At 37.3% G+C, this 12009-nt stretch overlaps 1 protein-coding gene across 1 annotated transcript in view; it reads left to right on the forward strand.

Annotated features, from left to right (window-relative positions):
• LOC128697432 (chromatin target of PRMT1 protein) overlaps positions 1–12009 on the forward strand; it is a 98691-nt gene that overhangs the window by 19393 nt on the left and 67289 nt on the right. Inside the window, exon 2 of the mRNA XM_053789094.2 lies at positions 1811–1866. Within this exon, the coding sequence (XP_053645069.1) occupies positions 1811–1866 (56 nt within the window). The remainder of the gene's footprint in view (positions 1–1810; positions 1867–12009) is intronic.

Here is a 12009-nt window from a genome sequence, read left to right on the forward strand (position 1 = left end):
TTAAACATTTACAGTGGACCCCCGCTTAACGATCACCTCCAAATGCAACCAATTATGTAAGTGTATTTATGTAAGTGCGTTTGTACGTGTATGTTTCGGGGTCTGAAATGGACTAATCTACTTCACAATATTCCTTATGGGAAAAAATTCGGTCAGTACTGGCACCTGAACATACTACTGGAATGAAAAAAGTTCGTTAACCGGGGGTCCACTGTATTACTATATTTCCTGAACTAAAACAGGCAGAATATGTTTTTTGTTCACTCAGCAGAAGCTGTGTGCTTCCACTTTGAGGAAGATGCATGTGGATGCATTTTTTTTAAATTAACACAAATAACAGTGACACATTGATGTACCAAACACTGTGATTGTTGAACTTGCAATTTATAGGGAGTGTAATACATTCTGTTTTAACCCTTTCAGGGTCCCCAGGCCCTCTCTGAGACTTGTTCTCAGGGTTGCCAATTTTAAAAAAAAAAAAATGTTTTTCTTATGAAAAGATAGAAAATCTTTTCCTGATCATAATGACACCAAAAGTATGAAATTTGATGGAAAACTTTCGGAATTATGCTCTTGCAAAGTTAGCGGTCTCGACGATGTTTACGCATTAGCAATTTTGCCCACTTTGAGCCCTATTTTCGGCCAATTCCAATGTACTAGTTGACAAAAATCATAACTATATCGTTATAACTCCATTTTTTCTATCAAATGAGTACAAGAAATCACCCATTTACCGATTTCAACTATCCAATAAAGTGGTCAGAATTTAGCTATTTTGGCAATCTCACACAAATTTCAAAAGATGCCAATTTCCAAACAGGGTCCAGAATAAACAAGAAAGACATTCCTGGCACTAAAATAACATTTTCTCTGTTCATTAGTCACGTCCCCACGCCCCTCTTATATTCTTTTGCTTTCCACTTTAAATTTTTATTCTCACAAAAAATAGAAGCTTTACTGTTATGCAGACTACTGCATTAGTGTAGAAATAGTATAAATAATATCAGCGCACTTGTGAAAGAATATTAGACTCGCCAGTTGATGTGTATTGGATGTGTGGCATGATTAGTTTACTTTTGAACTTTGGTAAAAATCGAACATTTCTGTTACTTTGAGCTCAATTTCAAGGTACTTCACATTGTAAAACCAGTCAAAATCATCTCAATTTCTGTAATATGTCTTCCATTCTATAAAATGAGACCAGGAAAACTAGAATACAACAATAAATACCATATGAAAATACAGTGCAAAGTCGCTGTTTTAATCCAAAAACACTGTCAAAACTTTTTTTTTTCTCATGCACTGTGTGCTGCAGGATTTTTTTTATACTGCGCACACTGACCACATAGACCCATTGTTTCATATATAGGCCTACCAGCTTTCTCTCACTAGATTTGAGGGCGCTAGAATTTAGGTGTACTAGTACGTCAAAAACCCTGGTGTGTAAGCCGTATTAGTACGTCCGAAACCCTGAAAGGGTTAAGATGCCAGTGTGTGTTTGGTATAAAAAAGTAGGAGGATTTATGGCTTTTCACATGTGCAAGATTGCAATGCATTTTTCTGTACTCTAGTGCTTTTTGTCTTGTAAATGTTAATTTTAGTTTTATTTTCTATGTTTTGCACTAGTGCAGTAATCTACTGTGGTGTTATTGAAATATAACATGTGGTACTGTGCCATGGATGCAAACTGTAATGACAATTTGGCAATTTTATTTTTTCAACAATTTTTGCCTCTTTAGATAAGCCCTTAGTCCAAGTTATGAATTGTTTGTATATACAACCCATGCTAACTTTATTTTCTTTATTACAGATGTCTGTTGGCAAGATTATACTTAAATCAACAACAAGGATGTCCCTAAACGACCGGTGAGGCTACGAGTCGATGCTGAAACATTCTGTTAATGGCTCCCCTACCCCCTGAGTCAAGTGGCAGTTCTGTTCAACTTAGTGAATTTCAGGATCCCATTCCTCCAATTTCTCTCTCAAACCCATAATTCACCAGTCCATCAGCTTATAAAAGAAAGCTAATGGTGGAGAATTTTAGATGAGTACACAAATGGCCCAATAAATATCTTTAGTACAGTATACTCACCTTCTAATCACTCATACTTTATTTCTTATAGGGCCTATCATTATTGTAGTTTTGTGTAGTTTGAATAGACCAGTTTAACTGCACTACTTATTAAAGAAAGTGTGCAGATAACAAATTACTAAAGCAAAACTTGAATTTGTGCACTGGGTCCTTGTCATGCTTATTAAAGAAAGCTGAAGGCCCCCTTGCATTTTTTGTTTACTTTGACAGTATTGAATTTTTAAATTTCACAGAGCCACAGTAATGGGGAAAGAACTACTGCAGTACAGATATTGGATTGATGTGGATCATATACCCAAGCCAGAGGTATCAGAAAAGTTACAAGGTGACATTACGTGAGTTTAGAGTGTTTCCTAAAATCATTAGAATGAAATACTGGAACTGTTTTTGATAAGATGAAGGTACCTGAATCCCGAAGTTGCTTATAGCAAAATGGGACTTCATATTATTAGCTTTAAATACCCTAGACACACTGGCAGGGATACTGGTGCATGGCTCTCTAGAGTTAGTGAATATATACACTTTTATCTCGTGCTCTCCTGGTTGTGCGTGTAAGACGCAAGACAACCAGGGAGGAGAGTTGCATCATCCACCACCAGGGCTCTTTTGGGGAGCTAGTGGATTGTATTCAACCATGTTGGATACTTGCTGTGCCATTGTGTTGGGTTGGCTAGTTAAGTAGGTACTATTACAGATGCAGTACCCAGATTAGTTGTATGCATATTGGAGCCCTTTCAAAATAGCAAGCCACTTCGATAATTAATGAAAGCTCAAGACAAAGCTCTTCAGCACTTGAATTTTAAATGTTGTATACCAGCTCTATGTAGCTAATCATTATGGTAGCAGACCTAACATACAAAAGGTTTAAATAAATAAATAAATAACTACAGAAACATGGTAAATCTTTGAAAAAAAAAAATTACCATTGATTGTAAAGACTGTGTTTCTTCAGTTGAAAATGCCATGAAGCTGAAAAATAGTTTTGAAGAGGAGCATTTCAAGATTTACCAAGAAGCAATTATTCCAGGAATTCATCTATTTTTAGTTGTTAATGATCAGATATGCCAAAAAAGATTGCTAATGTTTGACTAGTCAGATAGGCTTATCTGAGTTGTTTCCAAAAGACATCTGTTTTGTTTTGCAGGTAGTGAAGTTTTAAGGTAAACCTTAAAATGAAAGTTTTTTTATTGTTATTATTATTAAGGCAAAGTTAGTGATTATGTAAGCATGTGTTAATAATTGTTTGTTTGGAATCTAGTGATATAAATTTGGAACCATAGAGGTTTCAGTATTGAAATGGATGTAACACGAGTGCTGTTCTAACATTTGCAGTTAAGACATGAAATTTTGGTGTGAAATTGGAAATTGATTTATCTCTGACTAAATAATAGAGCTTTTCCTCCACTACAACCACCACTTCAGCACAGGGACTAAACTCGGGTGTACATGCTACAAATTCTGCCTCTGGAAGCAACAATCTGAGGCTGCTCTGAACAAAATAAAAAAAGATGGCATCTGTGGTATGCCCCTGGAAGTGCTCCAGTTGTATCTTAATTACAGCTTATTAAAACAGGTAGCAAAGGTTTTAACCCCAGGTCACCAACTGGACAAGACCCAGGCTGGGACAGTCCTGGCGGACCTCATACAATCCATCCAAAGGTTTTAAGGGAGGGCCTTTCTTTAATAAATATTAATTTATCTTTTTAATTAATAAATAATTTTTACATTTTTTTTAATTTGTATAGTTTTGATTAATTTTTTTATTCTGTTGTGCATTTATGATTCAGAGAGTATAATATAGTGCCCCCAATAATGCACAATCATTGAGTGAGAGACTTAAATTTATATTTTTTATTTGAAAGTACTGCATGTGTATCGTCTGACTGGGAATGAAGTGAAACTGGGCTTGTTCAAAGGAAGAGTAGTGCCAGTCTTGAAGTCCACGGTGATTGTGATGGCTTCCATTCTAGAATTGGAATTTATTTTTATCGTAGAGTACTCATTTTCATTTAAAAGAATGTTTAAAAATTATATACTTGTTTAAAGTACAAAATTTTCATTTGAAATTGGCAAGTTATGGTGACATAAAGATGTCATTAATAATTTCATTATTTTCTCTAGATGAAACTTTCCTGGTTGTCTAATACTCTAAAGCTTGCAAATTGGAGACAAGTTTATTGTATCTCATAAGCTGCCAGTATTTATAAATTGCATCCAAGTTGTAAACATTCAGGTTCCTGTGTGTTTTTAATTGTCATTCATCAGGGTTAAAATTACATTTTATATACGTATACTATATCTAAAAAACCTTGCTTATGATTGCAGTTCAATCAGAGTAATCCATAGGTGACTAATTAGAGGATTGACATAGATAACTAGTTTGATGTGTGTCCTAGTGGCATTTTCCATGGGCTGTTTGACACTTTTTTTTTTCCTTGAACAATGCAAGCAGTGGTGGTATTCTATAGAAAACAGCTAAAAACATTGTAGTTCAGATTAGATTTGCTTGATTTCAAGCAGTATTAACTCTACTTGAGGGTTCGTGCCGTTGTTCTACGGGTTTTATCCCAGTCTCCGTGCCTTAGTACAACGTGATGAGTTCAGCTCACTCACATAAGCTGTGAGCAGCAAATTTGGGCCTAGATACGAGAGAATGGGTCTGTGTGGTAAGTGTGCACCATATAAAACAAATTCTGCAGCAGGCAGTGCATAATGAGAAAAAAAATGTGACCGTGTTTTTGGTTTAAAACCAACTTTGCGGTGTATTTTCATATGGTTTTTATGATTTTGTTCAGTTTCTTGGTCTCAGAGAGAGGGGAGGATATATTACAGAAATAGGAATGATTTTGGTTCATTTTAGGATTGAAAATAGCTTGAAATTGAGATGAAAGTAGCAGAAATGGTCAATTTTTGTCGATGTTCAAGAGTAAGCAAATCACATCATGAATCCAGTACACATCAGCTGCCTAATATGCATTCAAGAATGCTCTGATATAATTTATACAACTATTACAGTATTGCATAACAGTAAATCTTCTGTTTTTTGGCGTGAATAAAAAATAAAAATGGAATTCATGTGTAAAGCCTGGAAATGTAACTAAGGAACTGAGGTAATGTTACTTTAGTGCCAGGAATGCCTGCATTGTTTGTTCTGGACCCTATTTTGAAATAGGAATATTTTGAACTTTAACATTTTGACTGTTTTGGTCCTATATATACGTCTTACGAGCCAGTGTTTCGGACGTATTAATACGTATACTCTTAAATTCTAGCTGTTGGAGTGTGAGCAGGGTAATGCTTAGTGAAGGGATTCAGGGGAAACGGTTATTTTTATTTAGCCGGACTTGAGTCCTGGAAATGGGAAGTACAGTGCCTGCACTCTAAAGGAGGGGTTTGGGATATTGGCAGTTTGGGGAGATATATTGTGTATTTTTATACGTATTATACTTCTAAACTGTTTTATTCTGGGCACCTCTGCAAAAACAGTGATTATGTGTGAGTGAGGTGAAAGTGTTGAATGATGAAAGTATTTTCTTTTTGGGTTACCCTGCCTCGGTGGGAGACAGCCGACTTGTTGAAAAAAAAATCTAGTGGCTTCAAATCAAGCAGGAGAAAGCACGTAGGCTCACATGTGAGAGAATGGGTCTGTGTGGTCAGTGTGCACCACGTAAAAAAATCCTGCAGCACGCAGTGCATAACGAGAAAAAAACTCCGACTTTTTTTTTTTTATTATTAAAATGTTGAATTTGAGGTGTATTTTTGTATAGCATTTATTGTTGTATTCTCATTTTCATGGTCTCGCGTGATAAAACATATTACAGAAATAGAGATGATTTTGATTAGTTTCACGATGAAAACGACCGTGAAATTGAGCTCAAAGTAGCGGAAATGTTTGATTTTTACCAATTTTCAGGAGTAAGCAAATCACACCACACGTCCAATACATGTCAACTGGGGAGTCTAATATTTTTTCACTAGTGCACTGATATTATTTATACCATTTTTAATGGAGTAGTCTGCATAACAGTAAATTTTGTATTTTTTGTGAATAAAAAATCAAAATAGAAAGCAATAGTAATATAAGAGGGGCCTAGAGACGTGACTAATGAACAGAGGATATGTTATTTTAGTGCTAAGAATGTCTACATTGTTTATTCTGGACCCTATTTTGAAATTGGCATCTTTTTTAATTTGCGTGAAATTGGCCAAATTGCCAATTTCTGACCACTTTATTGGGTAGTTCAAATCGGTAAATGGGTGGTTTCTTGTACTCAACTGATAGAAAAAATGGAGTTCTAAAGAAATAGCTATGAGTTTGGTCAACTGGAAGAATGGAATTGGCCAAAAACTGGGCTCAAAGTCGGCAAAATCGCCAATGTGTATATGTCGCTGAGACCACTAACTTCGCGAAAGTGTAATTCCATGAGTTTTCGGCCAAATTTCGTACTTTTGGTGTCATTACCATGAGGAAAAAATTCTCTATCATTTCATAAGATTTTTTTTTTTTTTTTTTTTTTTTTTTTTTTTTTTTTAAAAAAAAATTTTCAACATAGAATGACAGTTTCAGAAAGGGGCTTGCGACAGTCATAGGGTTAAAATTGGCCAAATTATAAATTTCTGATCACTTTACAGTGGACCCTCAGCTAACAATGGCATCACCTAATGTTAAATCCAGCATACAATACATTTTAACGCAAAAACTTTGCCTCGGCTAACGCGATTCGTTCGAGATGCGTCCATGTGTGGCCTGGGCACGCCTCAGTTGTCCCATGGGTGCCAGTGTTTACAAGCCAGCCAGTGAAGTCGCATCCACGCATACAATCGGAACATTTCGTATTATCACAGCGTTTTTAGTGATTGTACCTGCAAAATAAGTCACCATGGGCCCCAAGAAAGCTTCTAGTGCCAACCCTGCAGGAAAAAGGGTGAGAATTACTACGGTCAGCTGCTGCTGCACCACGGCCAGCTGCTGCTGCACCACAGTCAGCTGCTGCTGCACCACCGTCAGCTGTTGCTGCCCCACAGTCAGCTGTTGCTGCACCACAGTCAGCTGTTGCTGCACCAGTCAGCTGTTGCTGAACCATGGTGAGCTGCTGTTGCACCATGGTCAGCTGCTGCTGCACCATGGTCAGCTGCTGCTGCACCATGGTCAGCTGGTCCTAGTGGCATTAAAAGAAGGAAAGTAACCCCGGAAAAGGACGTGCTACCTAAAGTCCTAATTGAAGGGGATTCCCCTTCTAAACATCAACAACTTCCACACACTCCTCTCCTCCCATCCCATCAATCATCACCAGATCTTCAATAAAGGTAAGTGTCAGTTTGTGTGTATTAAAATTAATATTTCATGTAAAAAAAAAATTTTTTTTTCTTTGGGGTGTCTTGCCCGGATTAATTTGATTTCCATGATTTCTTATGGGGAAAATTAATTCAGCTAACGATAATACAGTGGACTAACGCTATTAATCCGTTCCCGAGAGCTCACCATTAGTCAAAATTATCGTTAGTCAAGTTAAATTTCCCCATAAGAAATAATCGAAATCAAATTAATCCGTGCAGGACACCCCAAAGTATGAAAAAAAAATTGTTTTTACCACATGAAATATTAATTTTAATACACACAAACTGAAGAAGACATGCACAGTTACATGATACTTACCTTTATTGAAGATCTGGTGATGATTGATGGGATGGGAGGAGGGGAGAATGTTGATGGTCTTAGTGTTTAGAAGGGGAATCCCCTTCCATTAGGACTTGTGATAATATGAAATGTTCCGATTGTATGTTTGGATGGGACCGTGGTGGCTGGCTGGCTTGTAAACACTGGCACCCACGGGACAAGTGAGGCGCGCTCAGGCCAAAGTGGATGCGTCTCGAACAGAACGAATAGCTTTGGTCGGGTTTTTTAGCGCTAGTCGAGGCAAAATTTTTGCGTTAAAATGTATCGCTAGTCGGATTTAACGTTAGACGATGCCAACGTTGGTCGAGGGTCCACTGTATCAGCATACGATGAGCTTTCAGGAACGGAATATCGTTAGCTGACGAACGCATCGCATAACGTTAAATCCGCCTAGCGATACATTTTAACGCAAAAATTTTGCCTCGGCTAGCGCTAAAAAACACGCCCAACATGATTCGTTCTGTTCGAGATGCGTCCACGTGTGGCCTGAGCGCGCCTCACTTGTCCCGTGGGTGCCAGTGTTTACAAGCCAGCCACCGCAGTCGCATCCAAACATACAACCGGAACATTTCATATTATCACAACATTTTTAGTGATTGCACCTGCAGAATAAGCCACCATGGGCCCCAAGAAAGCTTCTAGTGCCAACCCTGTGATAAAAAGGGTGAGAATTAGTATGGAAATTAAGAAAGATTTTGAAGGGTTTGGGGCTAACCCTGAGATGCCTATGCCAGTTGTGGAATCCATTGTGCCTACTTCAAAGATTAAGGAAATGTGTGCAGAGTGGGTTGAACTGCAAACCTTTGTGGATGAAAATCACTCTAACACAGCTATTGCAAGCCGTGCTAGGGACTGTTACAATGACAATGTTATGGCCCGTTTTAGACAAATCTTAAAGGAACAGGAGGTACAGCGCTCTATGGACAGATATGTTGTGCGACAGATGTCCAGTGACTCTCTAGCTGGTCCTAGTGGCATTAAAAGAAGAAGGGAAGTAACCCCAGAAAAGGACTTGACACCTCAAGTCCTAATGGAAGGGGATTCCCCTTCTAAACAATAACGCCATCCACATACTTCCCTCCTCCCATCCCATCAGTCATCACCAGATCTTCAATAAAGGCAAGTGTAATGTAATTGCACATGTCTTCTTCAGTTTGTGTATTAAAATTAATATTTCATGTGGTAAATATTTTTTTTTCATACTTTGGGGTGTCAGGAACGGATTAATTTGATTTCCATTATTTTTTATAGGGAAAATTAATTTGGCTAACAATAATTTCGCCTAACGTTGAGCTCTCGGGAACGGATTAATATCGTTAGGCGAGGGTCCACTGTATTTGGTAATTGAAGTAGTTGATCGGGCTGTTTCTTGTGCCCAATCGATAAAGTAGAATGCATGCTAGCAAAATAGCTAAAAATTTGGTCATCTGGAACACTGTAATTGGCCTAAAATAGGAGTCAAAGTGGGCAAAATTGCTGATGCGTAAATATCGCTGACACGGCAAAATTTTCGACAGCATAATTTAGTCAGTTTTCTATTAAATTTCATACTTTTTGTTTTATTACCCTCAGAAAAGGATTCTCTACTTTTTTTTTTTTATGTAAATTCTTGGACCCTGTGGACAAGTTTTAGATCGGGGATCTGGACGCTGAAAAGGTTAACTGTTGCATACCCAGAAATTAAAATTGCTGTGTGTTTGTATGTGTGTGTGGGGAGGGGGGCAAGATCTTGAAAAATTAAATTTTTTTTTTCTAAACAACTTGGCCGTCTCCCACCGATGCAGGGTGACCCAAAAAGAAAGAAAATCCCCAAAAAAGAAAATACTTTCATCATCATTCAACACTTTCACCTCACTCATACATAATCACTGATTTTGCAGAGGTGCTCAGAACACAACAGTTTGGAAGCATATACGTATAAAGATACACAACATATTTCTCCTAACTGCCAATATCCCAAACACCTCCTTTAGCCCTTTCAGGGTCCAGAGGCCAAATTTCAAAGTGTGCACCAGGGTCCAAGAATTTTCAAAAAATAATTTTATTTTTTCTTATGAAATGGTAGAGAATCTTTCTGAAGGTAATAAAACAAAAAGTACGAAATTTGATGGAAAATTGATGAAATTATGTTCTCGCGAATTTTGACGTGTCAGCAATATTTACGCATTGACGATTTTGCCGACTTTGACTCCCATTTTAGGCCAATTACGTTATTCCAGTCGACCAAATTCTTAGCTATTTCACTAGTATTACTTCTATTCTATTGATTAAGCACAAGAAACCGCCAAGCCAACTGTTTCAACTACAAAATAAAGTGACTGGAAATTGGTAATTGGGTCAATTTAATGCAAAGTTCAAAATATTCCAATTTCAAAATAGGGTCTAGAATAAACAATGTAGCCATTCCTGGCACTAAACTAACATTTCCTCTGTTCATTAGTTATGTTTTCAGGCTTTACAAATGAATTCCATTTTTATTTTTGACATAATGAATTTTTATTCAAACCAAAATATAGAAGATTTACTGTTATGCTATATTGTAATAATTGTATAAATAATATCACCACATTTGTGAACGTATATTAGACCCACCAGCTGGCGTGTATTAGACGTGTGAGGTCATTTGTTTACTCTTGAATATTGGCAAAAATTTAACATTTCTGCTATTTTGAGCTCAGTTTCAAATCATTTTCAGTACTAAAACCAATAAAAATCATCTCTGTTTCTGTAATATATCTTTCATTCTATCAAATGAGATCAAGAAATCGCAAATACAACTATAAAAACATACACAAAAACACTGCAAAGTCGCTGTTTTAATCGAAAATTACGGTCTCTGTTTTTTTTTCTCTCTCACTGCACACTGTGTGCTGCAGGATTTGTTTTATGTGATGCACACATACCACATAGATGTATTCTCTCGTATCTAGGACAAAATTTACTGCTCGCAGCTTATCAGAGTGAGCTGAGCTCATGGCATAGGTCTACAGTTTGGACCCTGAACGTAAAGCCGTAGATCTATAGCACGGACCCTGAAAGGGTTAAAGTGCAAGCATTGTACTTCCCATTTCCAGTACTCAAGTCCGGATATATAAAAATAACCGGTTTCCCTGAATCCTCCCAAATATCTGAAAACATTCACTTCTTCCATACTCCTCTCCAATTTGATATCCAATTTTTCTTTATCTAAATCATTTGATACCCTCATCACCTTACACTTTTCTATGTTCACTTTCAACTTTCTACCTTTACACACACTCCCAAACTCGTCCACTAACCTTTGCAACTTTTCTTTAGAATCTCCCATAAGCACAGTATCATCAGCAAAAAGTAACTGTGTCAATTCCCATTTTGTATTAGATTCCCCATAATTTAATCCCACTCCTCTCCTGAACACCCTAGCATTTACTTCTTTTACACCCCATCTATAAATATATTAAACAACCATGTTGACATAACATATCCCTGTCTAAGACCCACCTTTACCAGAAGTAGTCTCCTCTCTTCTACACACCCTAACCTGAGCCTCACTATCCTCATAAAAACTCTTTACAGCATTTAGTAACTTACTACCCTTTCCAAATACTTGCAACATCTGCCACATTGCTCCCCTATCCACTCTATCATATGCCTTCTCTAAATTAATAAATGCAATGAAAACTTCCCTATATCTAAATACTGTTCACATATATGCTTCAATGTAAACACTTGATCTACACATCCCTTACCCACAGAGAGTAGGATTGCAGATTGCTCATCTGCAATCCTACTCTGTCTTACCTCTAATTCTTTCAATAATAACACTTCCGTACACTTTTCCTGGTATACTCAGTAAACTTATTCTTCTATAATTTTTACAATCTCTTTTGTCCCCTTTCCCTTTATATAAAGGAATTATACATGCTCTCTGCCAATCCCTAGGTACCTTCCCCTCTTTCATACATTTATTAAACAAAAATACCAACCACTCCAACACTATATCCCCCCCTGCTTTTAACATTTCTGTCATGATCCCATCAGTTCCAGCTGCTTTACCCCCTTTCATTCTATGTAATGCATCATGCACCTCTCCCACACTCAAATCCTGCTCTTCTTCACTCCTAAAAGATGGTATACCTCCCTGGCCAGTGCATGAAATTACTGCCTCCCTTTCTTCGTCTACATTTAAAAGTTCCTCAAAATATTCCCGCCATCTGCCCAATACCTCCATCTCCCCATCTACTAACTCCCCTATTGTTTT

This window comes from Cherax quadricarinatus, chromosome 31 (assembly GCF_038502225.1).
Source record: "Cherax quadricarinatus isolate ZL_2023a chromosome 31, ASM3850222v1, whole genome shotgun sequence".
NCBI classification, from domain to species: domain Eukaryota; kingdom Metazoa; phylum Arthropoda; class Malacostraca; order Decapoda; family Parastacidae; genus Cherax; species Cherax quadricarinatus.